Source organism: Petromyzon marinus, chromosome 5 (genome assembly GCF_048934315.1).
Source record: "Petromyzon marinus isolate PM22_M1 ecotype Great Lakes invasive population chromosome 5, UKy_Petmar_22M1.pri1.0, whole genome shotgun sequence".
Classification (NCBI taxonomy): domain Eukaryota; kingdom Metazoa; phylum Chordata; class Hyperoartia; order Petromyzontiformes; family Petromyzontidae; genus Petromyzon; species Petromyzon marinus.
The window spans coordinates 18,920,570-18,939,531 of record NC_133671.1 but is presented as its reverse complement, the minus strand read 5'-3'; the positions used below and the strand labels follow the sequence as shown (position 1 = coordinate 18,939,531).

At 56.2% G+C, this 18,962-nt stretch overlaps 1 protein-coding gene across 15 annotated transcripts in view; it reads left to right on the top strand.

Moving 5' to 3' along the window:
* The window catches only part of LOC116939177 (homeobox protein cut-like 1), a 203,509-nt gene that overhangs the window by 91,678 nt on the left and 92,869 nt on the right, over positions 1–18,962 (top strand). For 13 of the 15 annotated variants that reach the window (XM_032947256.2, XM_032947255.2, XM_032947252.2 and 10 more), the window contains one exon: positions 18,160–18,238. In XM_032947256.2, coding sequence (XP_032803147.2) covers positions 18,160–18,238 — 79 coding nt within the window. Of the gene's footprint in view, positions 1–17,773; positions 17,996–18,159; positions 18,239–18,962 lie in introns of those variants that run through there. The other 2 variants (XM_032947260.2, XM_032947261.2) reach the window with 2 other exon arrangements.

The following is an 18,962-nucleotide window of genomic DNA, read 5'->3' as shown; positions in this document are numbered from 1 at the left end:
GGGGGAGCGGGGTCGGGGTTGGGGTCGAGGGGGGGCAGCGGCACACGACGATCCCAACTCGCCCGTGTCAGCAAAGCATGGGTGGGGTGGGGCTTTAAAATGTCGTGGCCGGCGTGACGAGCCAAGCACAGGTGACCGCCTGACCACCTGACCGCCGCCATCATCGTCCCCGGCGTCTCATACCGCGGCCTTCCCTCCGACGATCCCGGTCGGATCGGCTCGCCTCGCCTCGCCGGGTTTCCGCCGGGCTGGATTTTTGCCCGAGCATTGGAGGCGGCGGCGGCGTTATCCCCGCTGCGTGAGCGCTAAACGTTCGGTTAAGGCCCCCGCTTTGAATTTAAAGGAGCCGTAATTGGCGAGAGCGAAACTTTGATTAGTGCCAATATCCGCGTGGCCGGCGCCCGCTTGATGCCGGATAATGATGCCCGATGCCAGGGCGGAGCGTGGAGCCCCCCCATATGCGCGTGGTAATTTGGCGCCGCTGTGAAAATTTATGTTGTTAATTACCGAGGGGGTTTGGGGAGCCAGTGCGCGCAGAGCGGGAGCAGGCTTCATTAGGCTCAGCCCTTTCCATTCACGGCCGATGGGCGCAATTCAAAAACAAATTACGCCCCGCGTGTGCGTTTGCACATGCACGGGTATGCGGCAAGCGTTTTCCCCCCCGCGTGCTGCGTTCGCACGGTGGTGCCCTCCGTACACGGCGCGCATAGCGTGTGCCGCGGCGTTCATCCGACCCTGTAACGTAATTCTGCGGGGTGGGCGCGGTGTCTTGTCCGCTGCGTCACCTCTTGTGGTGGAACAGCCCAGGTGCGGTATTGACACGCGGGTAATGGGGGAACAAAAAACCGGGGTCGTCGCTCGGGGAGCACGACGTTTTGTTTCGTGTGGGATAAAAAAAATGGCGGCGGGATGCAATTGGTTCGTACGACATCGCTAAGAATTGCTGCTTTAATGCCCAATCTTTTGTTACTTTTTTTTTTCAATGTAGTGAACGGACTTGTTGTTTTGCCAGTTGCCGCTCGGTCCGGTTTCAGCGCCGTGTGCGGTGCGAGTCGCGCTTCCCGCGAGGCGGTAGAGTTGCAGAGTCGCCGGGGTTTGGATGACACGCGGTGGCCTTGGCCAATGGGAAATGAAGGCTGCCGATGCAAACGGAGCAGCAAAACACCATCGCAGGACGTGAGAGGTTAATAATTATCGTACACTGCTTGCCCTGGGGGGCCGAGGGGTCGGGGCCGCAGTGGTTAGCACATGGCACTACGAACCCCGGTGACCCGAGCTCGATTGCGGGTCGTGGTGAACATCAGAGGCGAGCCGTATCTGAACCGGTTCTTAGCCACCCCCCCCCCTCCACTTTTTTCACCAACTCGCACTGACCAGTATGGCGAAATATGGTAAAACCCCGATGACCGACAGAGTGTAGACAGGCCTTTATCTCGTCAGCGGATTGGCAAAGGGCTGAAAGTAGCATTTAAATATGACGCATAGCTTTACAGCCCGTTGAATTTCAGTGTGGTGATCTTAACCTGACAATTATTTGCTCCCTGTTATCATCCGCACCTCCGATTGGCCACGTACGGTGCGAAAGAAGTTGAAACGTACGTACGCGTACATCAACCGTCGCTGGTCACCTTTACATCGAATTATTTTTCTTTTCTCTCCCCATTTTTAATAAAATAAAGTACACCGCTAAGATGTCAAACTAGACACACAAATGGAATCCGCGGAAAGATTTTTCGTTCAGGTTTTTGGCGCTTGCGTGTTGCCATCGGCAACGGTGAAAGTGACCTCATTTCAGCCAATCGGAGCCAACGGACGGTCAGACGGACGGGTGGACGTACGGATGGACAGACAGGCGGAAGGATACCTTGCCACGTGATACGCAAGATGTACACGTGGGACCGTTTGGGGGGGGTGCTTTTAGTCCAAATCAGGAGCGTTCTGGACACCTCCCCCGCACTTCTTTAAAAAAAAATCAACAAAGAAGAAAAATATAATAACGAACCCGCGAAAGGGGGTACGGGGGCTCTGGCTCGCAGCAGGCTGCGGCGACCTCCCGGTGTTTGGGGAGGAGGTGGGGGTTCTCGTACAAAGAAAAATACAAAATTCACCTTTGGAGTCTGAGCGAGTGGGGGGGGGGGGTCTCGTGGCTCGGGGGGGGGGGGCGCCCTCGGCGTGTTTCTGCCGAATCCCCGACGAGGGTCGTTGACCCACCGCCATCTGTCCAGCGTAACGCAAAGTTGAACATCTCACCACGCCTTCGGCTTTCGTGACCTTTCCTCGAATCGTCAATGGCTGTCGTGGGGTTTTAACTCTCCATCCAACACACAACCGGTGTGCTGTACTAGTTAACGAATTGGCGCTTTCTGTTTACGTGACAAACCTTACTAATTGACTGTGTCGGGGTGGTGGCGGGTTTAACGACACATTTATACGTTTGCGCAATGTAACCCAAAAAACATGTATCATAGATGTTGGTCGCGAAAGCTCTACTACGTGTTAAGCTGATCGGCACGTTTCATTGACGCAGCACACCTTAACAATTGGCTGCGTCGGGTGGCGATGGTGGGTTGACGACACGTTTATATCTACGCGGTTCTGATCCAAACAAATCAAATAACCACTCATCGCGAAGTTCTAAATTGTTTTGCGTGCTCGACTCGCCGACGTTTAAAAATAGGCGGAGGCGGGTTTAAAGTGGGGGTTGGCGTGGGGTTGGGGGGAGTTGGGAGGTGGTTCGCTTCCTTCCCCGCGGTGCTTGTAGCCCGGCCGCCGCGTCGTCGTTTGCGTACTTGCGGGGCGGAGCGATATTTTTAAACCGCTGGTAGTTTAATGCGTTACGTTTTGAATTGATTAAGGGAACGAAAAAATGCAAACGACAGAAGGGGCGTGTGTGCAAATGTGCAAAATTTATTGGAGCGTGAGGGTGACTAGAAGAAGGCGGGGGGGGGGGGGAGAGTGGGGATCAGGAAGGCAGGCACACAACAAAGACAAAGATCCCCCCATATAGCCTCAGCAAAATGTTGTGGCAAGTGCTGTTAGAGATTAGCACCTATAAAGGCCAGCACGGCAAACAAGGGGTTGGGTGGCCAGCACCGCGCCTGGCCGCCTTTGTCTCTCGAGTGGCGATGTTTCCACACCTTACCAGGTATTCATTTGAGGCTGAGTCGACCTAGGGAAGGCCCAGGATTGGTTCCGATAATCGTCACCGGTGTTGGTGCTGGCTGTGAGCGGGAATCGAACTCGGCTCGCCGGGTTCGTAGGGCAGCGTGCTAAACACTACACGAACGCTCCCCTGAACACAGACACAAGGAGAGACACGGACAGACACTGACTCGCACAGATGCACGCACACTTAAACAGACGTACACACAGACACACAGACAAAAACAGACAAACACACACACAAGACTCGCACACAGACATTATGATACACAAAACGGATACGCACAACGACACACACAGACGCACAGGGAGAGAGACCGTGCAAATTTAAGGGGACAGAACAAAAATCAGTGGGCTTAGCACAGAGGCATAAAAAGGGACACGGGGAAAGCATGGGAGATGGAGGTTAAGATCAAGGGGGCGGCAGGGAACGGGGATGGAGACAGGGAGAGAGATGGAGGGAAGGGAATGGGGGGGAAAGAGATGGAGGGAGAGAGATGGAAAGGGTGGAGAGGGAGGGAGAGAGTGAGGGAGGGGGAGGGAGAGACATGGCAGAAGGACAGAAGAGTGATAATGTTTTGTGACGGAGGAGAGAATTGGCCGATCTGTATGCCGCCCGCCCTTGCATTCCTTCCATCGGCCTCTCCTTATCCATTATTCCTCGTCTTATCACGTGCTTTACATGCAAATAACCATGGCCAGTGATAAACCAAACACCATCAATTTTCCTACGGCTTTCAGAGTGGGTGGGGAGGGGAGATGGGGGGGGGAGGTGGGGGGCTGCGTGCATGCGTGTGTGTGCGCGTGTGTGCGCGTGCGTGCACGCCTGCATCATCAGCATGCGTGCATGGATGCGAGTACGTGTGCATGTCTCGAGTGTGCGCACACGTGTTTGAGTGTGTGCACACGTGTTTGCGTGTGCATGCGTGCGTGTGGCCTGAGGGTGGCGGGGTGAGGCGGGGGCTTTGCAGGGAGGAGGGCCTGTGCAGGCGAGGACTGGGTAGGGTGCTGAGCGGGTTAAGTTGAGAGCCCTGCTCGCCACAAAGGTGATTTGGTCATAGTCCCAATACGCACGGACTCGCCCAGCTGTGACCGAGCCATTTTCTTTTCATCCTTCCCGCCAGCGGCTGACAGACCGAGAATGAAAACTAAAACAAAGGAATTAGGAGAGGGGGGGGGGAATCATCAGAGGAGATTCCGATGTTTTTCTATTCCCGTGAACTTTGCCACGGTTGTGAGAGCGGCCTCTTCCCCCCCCCCCCCCCCCCCGATCTGTGCAAACCCAAAAGCATTTTCTGAATTAACGTTAAGAGTAATTTACCTAATGATTAGGAGGATTAGGCGTCATTATGCAGTAATGACTGACATTAGGTCGGATTTGCTGATCGCGGCACTGTTGAGACACGGCTGTGGCGCCTCGTCTCCTGATTTACCGTGCCGCCCCGTGCCCTCTCCGCGTCGCCCTCTCGGCTTAACGCGGCTAAGCCGCTGCCACCACCACCGCCGTCGCTATTTCCCTCGATAGAACGTTTTCCCATGACGATTTGTCGTCTTTTTTTATTATTATTCTTCGTTTGACATTTTTTAAGTGTTTCGTGGCTTGGGTGGGGGGGGGGGCGACCTCGGCGTGTTTCTGCCGAATCTCAACACAAATGGGGGTGGGTGGGCAGCCTTTTGTGCACTTCATTCGCGCAGGTGCACGGAAAAATTAGAAAGAACAAATATAAAAAATAAACCAGCCCGTAACGTTCAAATGAAAGAAAGGCAACGATTGAAAGCGAGACGTACATCGATGGCGCCTAAAACAGCAAGAATAAAAATAATGCGGCAACGTAGGACTTTTTAGTCGTCCGCACGGAAACGTTTTTGATGACGATGGTGGCCGAGCGTGTCCTTTTGCTCGCTCTCCGACGAGTTTCCGGGTTGTCCCGCGCGTCGTTGGGCACCGTTTTTTGGGCACGTGGGAACGAAACTTCGAACATCGCGCCGCCGAACGACGATGTTGTACGACCGGAAAACTCGTCACGAGAGAGAGATGTGCGGCACAAATGCACAAATCCCGTGCGGTGGTATTCCATGCCCTGTATCCATGCGGATACAAAACGTGCCATGTAGTCACACGCCCTGATCTGTGTGAGGCAGCTGCCTACACTGGTTGCTCTGTGCCCTGGTGGGGCTCGTAGGTGACTCACACACGGAATGTACACGGCTCACGTGCGGGTCACGTGCGGCTCACGCACATGGCTCACGCACACGGGGTTCCGTATAGAGCGGTGGCACGCTTTCCCACGACGCCGAGCAGATTAAACAGCTTTCACCTCCCGCGCGAATTATTCGATATTTTGTCTGTGGTTTCTTAGGGTTCAACGACAACGCCTGCGGATTAGAGATCCAAATTAAGGCGCGCAGTAAGAAGATAGAGGCGCAGCAGCCGCCGGTGAGGGGGGCGGCACGGCGTCCCCGTGTCCCCGTTCCCCAGTTCTCTGTCCAAGGGTTAGGACCACACGGTTTGAGCTCCTTCCATCTCCATCTGACCCCGCTGGCTGCCCTCTTGACCTCACCCCCCCACCCTCCCCCGCTGCACACCACGATGAGGAGAGGAGGCGATTGCAGTGGCCCCTGCACGCCGCTCTTCCTCGACGGTGTTTTTTTTTAGGTGACCCCAGCTACCGTCGTCTGGGTTTCGATGAGGGTCTCGATGTCAACTAAGTCTGTGGTGGCACCTACGTACGTTTAGAGCTTTCCATGCAAGTCTGTGGGTCTCAATGTAAGCGTGGCCCCTATGTACCTGAAGATTTTGATGCGAGTCTGTGGTCCAGTGGGGGGGGGGAGGGGGGGGTGGCACATGCCCCCCCAATGATCCGATTGAATTCCCAAATTTTGATCGAATCATTGGGGTTTATTAGCAATAAATCGGCATTTTGCGACCCCACTACCACTGTGCAGCATATTATTATGTGCCAGGGACTCTTATGAGATGATAGGGCAATAGTCTGAGTCCATAATTGGCAATAAGTAACGGCAAAGCAGTTATAAGTGACTCACAGAATTGTGCGCAGTTGCGTATACAGTACACGACTTCCCTGAAGGCAAACACCTTCAGTGAGCGCGATGCCGATCACACACGGTTCGAATTCGACCCTCGATCGATGGCTGCGCCATCGCCGCACACGTGTCGAATAAAAAGCAAGGGACAAGTCCTTACGAACAACTCCTTTATCATATTTCATTGCTGGAGGGGTTGCCCCCCCCCCTACCTGAAAATCCTGGCTCCGCCATTGTCTCAATGTGATTGTGGCCCCTATGTGCCTGAAGATTTTGATGCGAGTCTGTTGGCCTCCATGAAGTTGTGGAAAATCACCACAAATACACCCCAACTCATCAAATCTCGGAGGCTAAGCAGGTCTGGACATCTGTGAAACTACTGGACATTTGTGAAAAATAGCTTTCTAGCTCATCGGATTCTTCCCCAGTATAAAAAAAATCTGATTCCGATTCTGATAGTACTTGGATGGGAGACCACCGGGGCTTTGCCAGGTGTTGTAAGCGTGGGGTAAGTGAGATGAGGCCAGGAGACGGCAGCGCGTGCCAGCGGTGGGTGGCATGCAGCTCCGCCAAACCCCTTAATTCGTAAACTATTTCGTTATAATGTAATTGGTTTGATTTTAATAGCTAATAATCTTTCACGATGGGACGGAGGTGAGGGTGGGTAGGGGTGGGACGGGACTGGATGCAGCGGAGTGTTCACGGCACCAGCTGATCCTGAGTTCCATCCAGGGCGCGAGTGGCGCCGCCAGCACAACCGCATCATGTGGCCTGCCGTCCACTTGAGCCGAGTGGGGCGATCATGGATGGGGCCAGGGGCGGCCTGGCGGGGCTGATTATCCCCAGTGGCTGAGCCGGGCCACGGAGGCTGCGAGGATGTAATTTGGCCGCGTGGAATCCGCTGGGGTTGTCCATGGTGGCGACACGCCCCCCCCTCCTCTTCCCCCCCAGCCCCGCTCTCCATCTCCCCACCACTCTCAGCCCACCCCGGCCCGCGCGTTTCCCCCAAACAAGTGGGCGGCAGTGGCGGCCACCGTGCAGCTCCAAGCCCAACCCCCACGCCCCCCTCGTTCCAAACACACCCCCCCACCCTCATCCCACTCTTCCTCCTCCTCCCTCTCCTCCTCCCACTCCCCCAGCTCGCCTCTGTCTCATTTCGTCGTCCTGACGTCTCGTGTCATGGTCGGGCGACGTGAGCGATGGCTTGTGAAGGGCCCCCTCCGTCTTATCGCCCTCCTCCTCTTCCCCCTTGCGTGCGCACGTGGGTTGGGAGCTTCCATGCCCAACCCTCCTGCTCCTCCCTCCCACTCCTCCCTGCTGCTCCTCCGTTCCCTCCGCATCTACCTAACTGCTCCCACCCTCCCTCCCACCCACCTCTCCTCCACCACCCCTCCCGTCTCCCCACCTCTTGTGATTTTTTCTTTGCTCCTTTAACACTTGCCACTCCGACCCCCCCTCCCCCCCGCCGCCTGTCTGGCTGCTCGGGGCTCGGAGCGAGCGTGATGCAATCGCGATGAGCTCGCGACGACGGCCTCGCGAGCGAGCGGAGAGCGGCCCGGTGGGCGCAGCGCGAGGAGCAGGAGACTGGGCTCGCCCTAGGGGCGTGTTGTGGCAGCACCGGCGGACGAGCGAGCCGGAGAGGGTGCCAGAGAGGAGGAGGCGGCGGTGGCGGGCGAGCAAAGGGTTAAATCGGGGAACGGTTGCAGGACACGCTTGCGTGAGCCCATCGCAGAAGGAATCTCGGCAGAGAATGAGGGGGGATGGTGGCTTCTCGCTCGCTCGCTCTCTGTCTCGCGCTTGCCTCTCCGAGGCCCCCTTTTCCTCTCTCTCTTTCGCTCTCTCCCCACCCATGTCTCCCGGTTCTGTGTTGCGTGTGCGTATCTTATCCGTCTGTATGAATGTCTGTGTGCTCGTGCTCTCTCTCTCTCCCGTCCGTGTCTCCATCCGACTATCTCAATATCTTTCGCTCCCCGTCTCTCCATTTTTCTGCGTGTCTCTATTTGTTTCTCTGCTTCTGTCTGACTCGATCTACTCTCTCTCTCGCTCGCTCGTTCACTCGCTCTTGCTCTCTCTCCCTCCAGCCCCACCACCACCACACTCCAGCCCCCTCTCCCCGCTGTTCCCCCCCCAACCCCATACTTGCACAATTCCCTTCCCTGCTCTTATTGACGGCCAGCGAAATGGGATCTGATGGCAGTGTGATAGCAATAATGCAGCGCCGTTTGCCGCTCCACTCTCACCACTCCACCGCTGTTGTGAGCCGCCGACAACAAAGACTGCCGCCTTCCCTTATTTTTAACCATACATTTATTTACCTTAACGCACGCGCACACACACACACAAAAATATATACTCGCTCGCTGTCTCCGAAAACATCTTGAGAGTTTGCAAGAGTTGCGCGACTGCTGTGCTGCTGCTGCTATATTTGGCCCGATGCAACGGCTGCACGACACAAACTCCGCACCTCTCTTCTCTGGCTGCATTTCCAAGGAGGACGCATGGGGTCACAAACGGCGCTGTGTCTGTGCGCATGTCTGTCTGTGTGTATCGTGTGGTACTGTGGCGGTTAGCGCGTCGCGCTACGAACCCGGTGACCCGGAGTTAGATTCCTGGTAACGGCCAACACCGGCGATGATTATCTGAACCGGTTCTTGGGCCTCCCCGAGGTCGACTCGGCTTCAAATGAGTATCTGGTGCGGCCGCGGCATGGTTCTGGCCACCCACCCCCTCGTGTGATGCGTCGGCCTTCATAGGTGCAGCTCGCGAACAGCGCTTACCCCAACAGCCTGTTGAAGGCTATACGGTGTGTCTTTGTGTGTGTGTGAGGAGCGGCAGTGTAGTGGTGAGCGCACACTGGCACTACGGACCCCGCAGAGACCCGAATTCACTTCCCAGCCACGGCTAGCATCAGTGGCGAGTGAAATCTGAACTGAGTTTCCTTCAGGCCCCTCCCGTAGGTCGACCCAGCCTTAAACGAGTCGCTGGTGCGCCACGTGCACGTCCTCGACGCTGGGGAGAGAAAGGGGAGGCAGGCGAGGTGCACTCCCTTACCTCCCTCACCCCCCTCGTCCCGGCCGAAATAGCCGCTCGCTGAATAGCACTTTGTCCCAACGGTCTGCTGAATGCTGCATGGGGCATCTTTGTCTTGGCTTTTATTTCTGTGCGTGTGTGTGAGAGAGTGTGTCTCTGTGCTGCAAAATCTCTTTGCATGGATGAAATCAAACTGGTTTATCCAGACCGTTTCCTCAAAAACATTTCTCAAAAATTCACCAAGCCCACCCCTCCCCCCTCTCTAGTGGATTGAAATATGTTTTTTTTCCCCCTGTTGCACTGCGCGAGGTGAAACTCATCCTACGTGGCTTCTTTTTGCTCGAGATGGTCTTCGCTGAACTGGATTTTTTTGTGTTTATGTAAAACAGATGCTGCGTGCGCGTGCTTCAAAATGGTTTTGATGCGTTTAACAAGCCCGCCCGTCTTGCTCACAACCATATTCCCGCTCCTGGTAACGCATTACAGTATTACATGGCCCCCGGTATTTCCTCCCGTTTTCCTCCTTCACGGCTGTGTCCATTCTTTATTTTACGGTCTTCAGTTGTTTGTTGTTGTTTTTTTGTGAACCCCGCACCCGTCATTTTTCCTGTATTGCTGTAAGCCGCTATCTCGCGGTAAACGGATTATGACCCGGAGTAATTTGTAAACGGGTGAGAGGTTTTTCTGCGTTATGATGAGGCATGGCTGACCATTCTGGCTGAGCCCCCCACAACCGCCCCCCCCCCACAACATCCATCCTGCAGCTTCTATCGCTCACCCAGGACATCGCACCCTCTCACCCGGGCCATCCCCGGGCCAGAATTTTCCGTTATTCCTTAGGCCTGTAACGATTCACACGCCCGCCGCCACCCCCCAATGTCCCTCGCCGCTCTACGAGTTAACGTTACCGTGGCGAACGCGGCCGGCGCCTCTGGTGGATGCCGGCAAGCGAGCGAATGCATACGAACCGAACGTCGATGCGCGATCCGGTGCGCGTTATCTCGAGCGCGAGAGGCTTTAAACTGCGGTCGACAATCCCGCCGCGCGGTGTGAACTGCGCGCAGCTTTTGGCCAGGCATCGCGCATTCTCGGAGAATTTGACCGTGCTCCCTCCCTCAATTAACGCTTTTTGTTGTTGGAAACGAGGATTGTTTGCCCGCCGCGCAGTTGCCCCCAGTGTGACGCGTTCCACGGTTATCGCCGTTCGCGTTTTGCGCCCGTGGCGTGCGTGCGCACACGTTTCCGCCGTCGTCGGGAATTGCGCGATTCGTGAGTCCTTAATTGTGGGTGGCGTCGTGACCCCCCACCTCCCCACCCCTTGCCATTACCGGTACCCACTCACCGCACACCACCGGCAAATGAGACGTCACCAGGCGGAGGAGAGGAGAGGGAGAGAGCAGCTTAGCGCTGAGCAAATTACGGAATGAAACACGTGTGTGTGTGTATATATAATATATTTTTGGTTTTAAAAGTCGCCGAGCAATAGAGCGAGCGAGCAAAAGCAAAACAAACGAGCGCATCGTGCGTTTGATTGGCGGAAACAAACGCTCGAGCGACGCCCGGACGGCTCTTCACACATCGGCACGCCCGCCCAGGAGACGTTTTCACTCGCGGCCTGATTAAATTAAAAACAACACGGACTTTACGCGCGATTGGGCAGCGACTGCCATGTATAATCCTTAATATTAAAATGACAGGCGCTCTATCAATGCGCCGCAATTACATTTCGTGCGAGCGTAAACGGGGTATTTGTGTGTACAGTTTATTTATATTACGATCTTGCGCGCGGGGGCCTTGCGTCGGAGAGACTCTCTCTGCGTCGAAATAAATAATGGCCACGCATTTTGAGCTAAACGTTAACCCACTCGGCGACGAAGGGAAGGAAGCATGTGGCTTCGTGACTCTCGACGTCCACCACTACCCCCCCCCCCCCCCCAAACATGTGGAGCAGGCGACTCTGCTGGGAGTGTGAATCTGATTCGTGAGCATCGAACTCGGCAGATTCGACGGGCTCCGTTACGCAGAGCCCTAGCACACTCTACCAGGCTGTGCATTAGCCCTGCCCGTTTCTGCAGGTTGGCGTCACTGCACCACTGGCCTCTCCAACACAAGCCTGTGCCGCTGCCAGCGCTAACGCTTCTCTACCAGCCTGCGCCACGACTGCCACTAATCTCTACCAGGCCTGTGCCGCTACCGGCGCTACGAAGACGTCTCCAATAAGTTGGGTCGTTTCTTGCGCTTGCTAGCGGAGTGCCAGCGGAGTGGCCTGCTGGAGGCCGAGCATTCGATAAAACGGGGCGGGGGGGGGAGAGATAGAAAACACTGGGGACAAGATCGCAGTCAGAAGAGGAACATCTGACAAAGCTAGATGAGAGGAGAATGCGACGTGATACGTACAAGCCTTGCGAGTGCCCCGTTGCCGCCGTCAAACGTTGCTCGGATTGTCGAAACGGCACGGGGTTTTAAAGTCGCATTGCAGGACGACCGACAGATGTTGTTCCCGGACAAGCAGCTACCTCGTCAAAGGGAAACGATGCCAGGGGCAAACCCGGGACAGGTGGCAACTCGAGCGGGCGGACGGGTGGCCCGGGCGGCCTTTACAAATATCGCCACCACCCTCCCCCCCTCGTTAGCGAGCACTTTGGTAAAGCCCTGTCCCCCCCTGTCACAGCCCGGTGGTGGCCCTTGACCATGAGGGAAACTCAGGAGGGTTCAGGTAGAGAGGCAATGTTGTCGTGCACATTGCTGCAACCTCAAGGTCGGTTTCTGGGATCGCAGCAGAGAGCGTAACCCGTTATGGCACCACGCTCCCCTCCCTCCCCTCCCTCCCGGAGAGACTGATACACACACACAGACACACAGACTAGCAGACGCACACACAGACTAGCAGACACACACAGACACGTACAGACCAGTAGACACACCTACAGACCAGTAGACACACATACAGACACACACACAGACTAGCAGACACACACACACAGACTAGCAGACACACACAGACAGACTAGCAGACACACACAGACAGACTAGCAGACACACACAGACAGACTAGCAGACACACAGACTAGCAAACACACACAGACAGACTAGCAGACACACAGACTAGCAGACACACAGACTAGCAAACACACACAGACAGACCAGCAGGCACACACAGACACACGTACAGACCAGTAGACACACACGTACAGACCAGTAGACACACAGACACACACAGACAAGCAGACACACACAGACACACGTACAGACTAGCAGACACACACAGACACGTACAGACTAGCAGACACACACAGACACACGTACAGACTAGCAGACACACACAGACACACGTACAGACCAGTACACACACACAGACACAGATTACAGACACACAGACTAGCAGACACACACAGACACACAGACAAACTAGCAGACACACAGACTAGCAGACGCACACAGACACACAGACAAACTAGCAGACACACAGACTAGCAGACACACACAGACACGTACAGACCAGTAGACACACACACACAGACAGACAAGCCGACGGGCACAAACAGACGCACGCCCAGGTAGACACACACACAGGCAGACGGACACGCGGACACAGGACGCACGGGCCCATCGTCCGTGTCATTCAGGCAGATCAACAGGAATGGCAGTCAGGCAGGCGGATTGGAAGGCAGACGACAGGTAGAGAGCACTGGGTCAGGTTGCACTGCACCAGAGGTTTGCTTGACGTGCCGCGCAGCTCCTTTGCTATTTTGCCGCACTTGGCTTTGTTTTTGTCAAGGCTGAATGCTTTTTTTCCTTCCCTGTGTGGCGCGCGAAAGAGAGAGAGCGAGTGCGAGAGAGAGAGAGCGAGCGCGCTTGCTCCCGCACACGTTATCATTTTATTTATTTATTTTAAGCAGCCATTATTTGTTGTCGAGGACTTGAAGGAGGCACGGAAAAGCCCTCCCCGAGTGGCTATCGCAGTGCCCCGGGGTAACAGGAGAGGGAGATGGCGGGAGAGTGGGAAGGGGAGTGGTAGAGAGGCAAAGACGTTAAAAGGGAGAGTGAGAGTCTTCAGAGGAACAAAAAACATGCTGATATTTTACATTGATGGATAATTTAGGTGAAAGGAATGCAGAGCTTTATTGCGGCTGATGCTTTGTTTGGGAGGATCCCAGATTTTGGCGTCGCTGGTTTGAAATAAAACGTTCCAGAAGCAAGGTGATGATTGCACCATTGCGAGACCGTGACAGGATGGTGATGGGCGTGGGGAGGCCTTCATGCAGCAGTGGATTGACCGTGGCTGTAGATGACGATGGTTGATGATTACAGTGCTGAAGAGTGCTCAAACGATTACACAAATCTATCCGATTGCCAGTTCATATTTAAACGAACGTCGCATTCTGCCGTTCGACTTTACAAAGAGAACCCTCCCCCCGCAACGCCCCCCCCACCCCGTACCGTTGACGAGCAGCCAAATTTTCTCCCACTGCCGGGAGAAACCGACGTTTGTCTTCTTCGCCTGCTGAGGGCAAAACGTCGGACATCGTGCCAAACAACTCGAAAAGACGCACCAGAGAGCTGGGTTTTTTTAAAATCAATTTGCGCGGGAGGGCTCCCGTAATTTTTGCGTGGGGCGTCATCGCATTGGAACAGAAGCGCCGCGAGTTATATTTTTTATAAACGTCTCTTTCTCTGGACTCTGATGACACAGTCATGAAGAGGCACGTGGAACGCGCCGCAGCGCTTGGGCCCACAACAATTTTCAGCTCCGAGCTGACCGGTGCTATCTTGGTGCGCAGCGTGTAGTGTGCAGCTTGCGTCCCGGCGTGTTCTCGCTCGTGCCGCCGACTCGGGAGTTAATAGACATGTCAGTCCATTGTGCGGAGACGTATTCTGGTGTACGGCACGCCGGTGCCCCTGTAGGTCTCTCAAACCGAGCTTGTAATGACTTCGCCCAATTCAAGGGAACGCGGCGGCGGACCGGGGACAGCCGCAGACGCGAGGGGAGTGTCGCTCGTTCTCCTCTGCTGCCCCCCGTAGTCTGGAACTGCCCCCCCCCTCCCACCCCCCTCAGCCGATCGTGCCATCAACTCCAGGTTCAGGACCCCCCCCCCCTCTGCCTTTAATTCTCTCTGCCTGTGCCCGACTGACTGCGTCTTTCCATCGACAAAATAAATATTCCCACCGTTGCTGCCCCGGTGTCTTAAAACGCGGGCGCGGTTTACACGCCGCGAAAATTCGCGTCGCGCGCGGTATTACGTTTTAGTTGGTAAACCCGTGTGCCTGTGCTTACGCATGTGGCCGGACACGGCGTCCATGAGGAGTGAACACGCGGTTGTGTTTTTCGGGGGTGCGTAACAAAAGCCATGTTTACGTGCTGGTGATTGTTCTCATTTGATTTGTGTTGGGGGGGGGAATGAGCCGGTGTCACCCCGCTAACAACAATGGGCGGGCGAGAGTCACAAAGGCACTGCGTGCGCAGCGTGGACGTGACGACGCATCACGCCGTAGATCCTCTCGCCCGCGGCACGTGGGTGTACTTAGGGGCCATCCATAAATGACGTCACGCGATTTTGGACGATTTTTGACCCCCCCCCCCCCTAGTGACACGGCGTCACAAAGTCAGACCACCCCCCTCAAATATGACAGCACAAAGCTCTGCCCCCCCCCCAAATAAAACATGCTTCAAATCGCTTTAAACTATTGTCATTGTAGTGCGTATTTAATGTGGCGCTGCACTCTGATGTTGTAGGAGAAAACATTTATTAAAAAGTCTATTTAATTAAGTAGAACGTGTTGTCTATATTTATTTAAAGTTGCGCATTTTTATGTGACGTCACATTTCTCAACCCCCCCCCTCCCCTTCGTCACAAATTTCTGACCCCCCCCCCCAGGTGCGTGACGTCATTTATGGACGGCCCCTTAGTCGCGCGAGCAGTAACCGATTATTTATCCAATTCGTGTACGTCGTGTCTGGTGACTGGTTCTCGTGACTCATGCAGCCACTAGAGGCGCTACATTTGCGCAAAGAATCCGTTCTAAAACCGTGACCCCCCCCCGCCCCCCACCTCCAAACATGCGCGGGTGGTGAACTGAGTAGCGTGCACGTAGCGACCGCGCTTGTGTGTATACTGCTTATGTGCGGTGTACATGTGTGCGTGTGCAGCGTGTGCATTTGCGTATGTTTGGTGCGTACATTGTACCTGCTCGGTACACACGCGCGCAGCGAGCATGTTGCGCGTGCTTGGAAAAAGACTGTTAAAAAAATATATTGCTACAACAAACACTTGTTCGCCTGTTTACAATACTGTACGCATGTATGTACGTACATCCATAATGTAAACAACCGATTCAATCATCCAAACAGTGGATAAGGATGTTTGTCTGCGCGCACGATTCCGGCGAAATGCCCCGGGCGAAGAATATCTCGGGCGCTCCATTCTCGCTTTTATCTCGAACCGGAAGACATGCGGGAGGAACGTCGCGACAGCAGAGCTGGCGCACGCTCGCAAGCGCACAAGAGACTCGGGGCCATCGGCCCGGGGGGACCCTCGATAGATCAACTCCACCCTCCCCTCCCGATTAGCGTCGCCCACGGCGGCCCGAACTACGGCGGGAGGCCGGGGGGCCCGCGCACGCCGCGTCCGCCGATCGTCCCCGCTGTGCCCCCCTCTCCCGGCATTCCGCGCCAGCGACGAAAGTTTCCCGCAAAAAAAACGGACTCGCGCACGTTGCCGGGTCGCGAAGAATCGAAGAAGCCTTTCTCCCCCCCACCCCTCCTCCTTCACGGGTAAAAATATTGGCGAGTCCGTTTCTGAATCCCTGCAAAAACCGTAATCTCTTACCCCACCCTTAACCCATGCCCCCCACCTCCACCAATCCCTGTGACAAAACCCTGTTATTTTGCCGTCACCCCGAGCGAGCGATTATAGCGAGCGGGAACGTGGAGGAACTCGTTTCGCCGTGCCTCCCTTCGTGGCGCTACGTTCGGGGGGGGGGGGCGGGGAACGCTCGACAGTGAATTTAGCTCATGGAGGGGGCGGCACACCCCGTCTTCTGCTGTGCCCTCTCATCTTGGTGGCCCCCTCTGGAATCTAACGTCTGCTTAGCAACTGCAGCGAGCACAGGGGGGGTCGGCAACCTGCGGCTCCGAAGCTGCGTTGCGGCTCTTTAAAGGGCCCACGCCTCGTGACGTTACTTATTAAGGACCACCGTCTCGTATTCACTACAGTGCATTGCGGCTCTTGAAATATTTTTGTTTGGTTGCCGACCCCTGGCGTAACCAGAACTACATCTAAAAGCCCTTGCCTTCGCCCCTAACCCGCCGAATTAATTGCAGTTAAATTGCTAACCTCAACGCTAACCTCCGAGCCTTAAACCCTGAACTCCTAACCTTTTGCCCGAACCGTAACCACCCCCCCGCCCGACCCCCCCCCCCCCACCTCACTCTAATTGTAACCAAAGTTCCAACCTTAGCCCCGTCTACCTGAACCAAAGTAGGCCCGAAACGGTAACCTTTGACCCCGTAGGCCCCGGACACCTGACACCAGTGCCTTGGCAGAGGCGCGAAAAGGATGCGAGCGGCAGGGCCACCCGTGTTTAATTAAGGGGTGCCCTCGACGGTTGTCGGAGTAACGTCTCTCGCGCGGCATTGGCGGCGGCGGCGGCGGTGGCTCTGGGCCCCCCCCCCCCCGGCGCGCCAGGTGGGGCTCGGGAAGAGGGCGGGCGGGCGGGGGCCTGGTGATGTCGCTCCTCCGTCGTAATGTGGCTCGGGAGAGATGGGCGGCGCGGGCGACGTGGGGAATATGCGAGGAGACGGCGTTAGAAGCACGGCCGCCCCCGCTCACGTTATTGGCTCGCTCGTCAGTGGAGGCAATATTTTTTCCTAATATGTATCGGGGGGCTGCATTAGGGAAATTGGGGCGGAAAGAAAAAAATTGGGGAGGCGGGGCGGGAGGAACGAGGGTGGAGAAAGGCGACGGCGGTGGGGTTGGTGGCGGTGGGGTTGGTGGCGGGGGGGACGGAGGCGAGCGGAGAGGAGGAAGAGACGGGACGGGTGGGGTGGCTGGGTTGGAGGAGGAGAGGGAGAGAGAGCGCGAGCCGTGCGGAAATGTTTCACGACGCGTTTTTTCTCCCCCCCCGCCTCGCTCTCCACAATAAAACGGTGATTCATTCAAATCCCAGTCGCCTCAGCCTCATCGGCGTCCCGTTAGGACACGCTGCGTGATGGCTCATTTGTCAGAGCAATTCCTGATGATAATCGTATTCATTTCTTGAGTGTTTAATCCCGCCGTTTCCGCGACGGCGCGATGTTCGCGCCGAGGCTTGTTCTCGCGTTCGCCGGCAGTCCCGGGCTGGACAAGTGCCGGCTCCGAGTTGTCATCACGAAGCTCACTCGCTCGCCCGCCCGCCCTCTCGCTCGCTCGCCCGCTCGCCCGCCCACCCACCACCCGCTCCCTCCCTCCCTTGCCCGCCCGCCGTGAAACGGAATGCATCCCCTGTGCCCTCCCTCTTTCGGTCCCGTCCGCCCTCCCCTCTCCACCACCCCACCACCTCCACATCCCCCCCACCGCACTCCGTCCCTCCCGCGCGCGCTGCGTTTCCGCTGTCTGTCGCTCCCCGGTTCCCGACGCCCACTCCGATGGCCCCGGAACGCGTGACGCGACGGCGTGCGCGCGTGCGCACGCCGCGGAGCGTTTGCGTGCGTTCCCCCCGCGCGTGTGTTTGTGTGCATGGACGCTCACGCCGCACGGCGCACGCCATCGCGCGTCCCCGTGTACGTCGCGGCACCCGGCTGGCCGGCCCCTTCCCCGCCCGTCGCCAAATAAATTATTTCCATTATTCGTTTCGTCGAATCCGCGTTTGCCTTTTTTTTTAACGTCCCCCTTGTGTTTGTGTTTTCCCCCTCCTCCCTCTCTCGCTCTCTCTCTCTCGGCGCAGATCGATTCCCTGCTGTGGAGAAGTAAGGAGGCGGAAGCGGCTTTCCTCGGCCTCTACAAGAGGGTGGCAGACGCTCCAGGTATGGCCCCTGCGTGCGACGCGGTCACCCGACCTCGCTGACCAACCGCGATCGCTCCTCCATACCGGGGGGGGGGGGGGGGATTGGAGATTCACACGCGGTCACCTTCAGCACCTCATCCCGCACCACCTCATCCCGCACCACCTCATACTGCACCGTTCCGCCTCGCCGCTCCGCGCATCCCATTCCGTGCGACGGGCCGCATGCGTGCGGGCGGGCGGACGGCTGCTCGCGAGTGTGGACCCATTGTGCGCCGGTGTCGTGGGTGAACTTGACTGGCTGTCTGCGACGCGTGATGAATTCCCGCTGCTAACGCAGGCGGCGCTTTTTTTATTTTCCCCGGCGTGCGCTCACCCACACGCACAAGCGTGTGTGCGCCCGTGCGAGTGTGTGGCTTCTCCTCGGCAGTGCACACAGCCCTGTTGAACAAGCTCTAAAATGACATCCAAATGTTTTTTTTTCTCAACAGAAGCATTTTACTGGTTTTGTTTTACCAGTTCCATTTGGGTTGTCACAGTTTAGTGACACTCGGCATGGGAGTGTGGTGGGTTATGACGATGACGATGATGCTGATAATGATGTTTACAATTTTTACGATAACGATCGTATAGTCGTGATCTTGCCGAGAAAGTGTCGCTCGGTTAGTGGTGACACAATGAGCCAGCTGAATTGGGCATCGGTGACGGGATGTTGGTCGTACGGGATAGGCTCTTGGGTTTAAGGG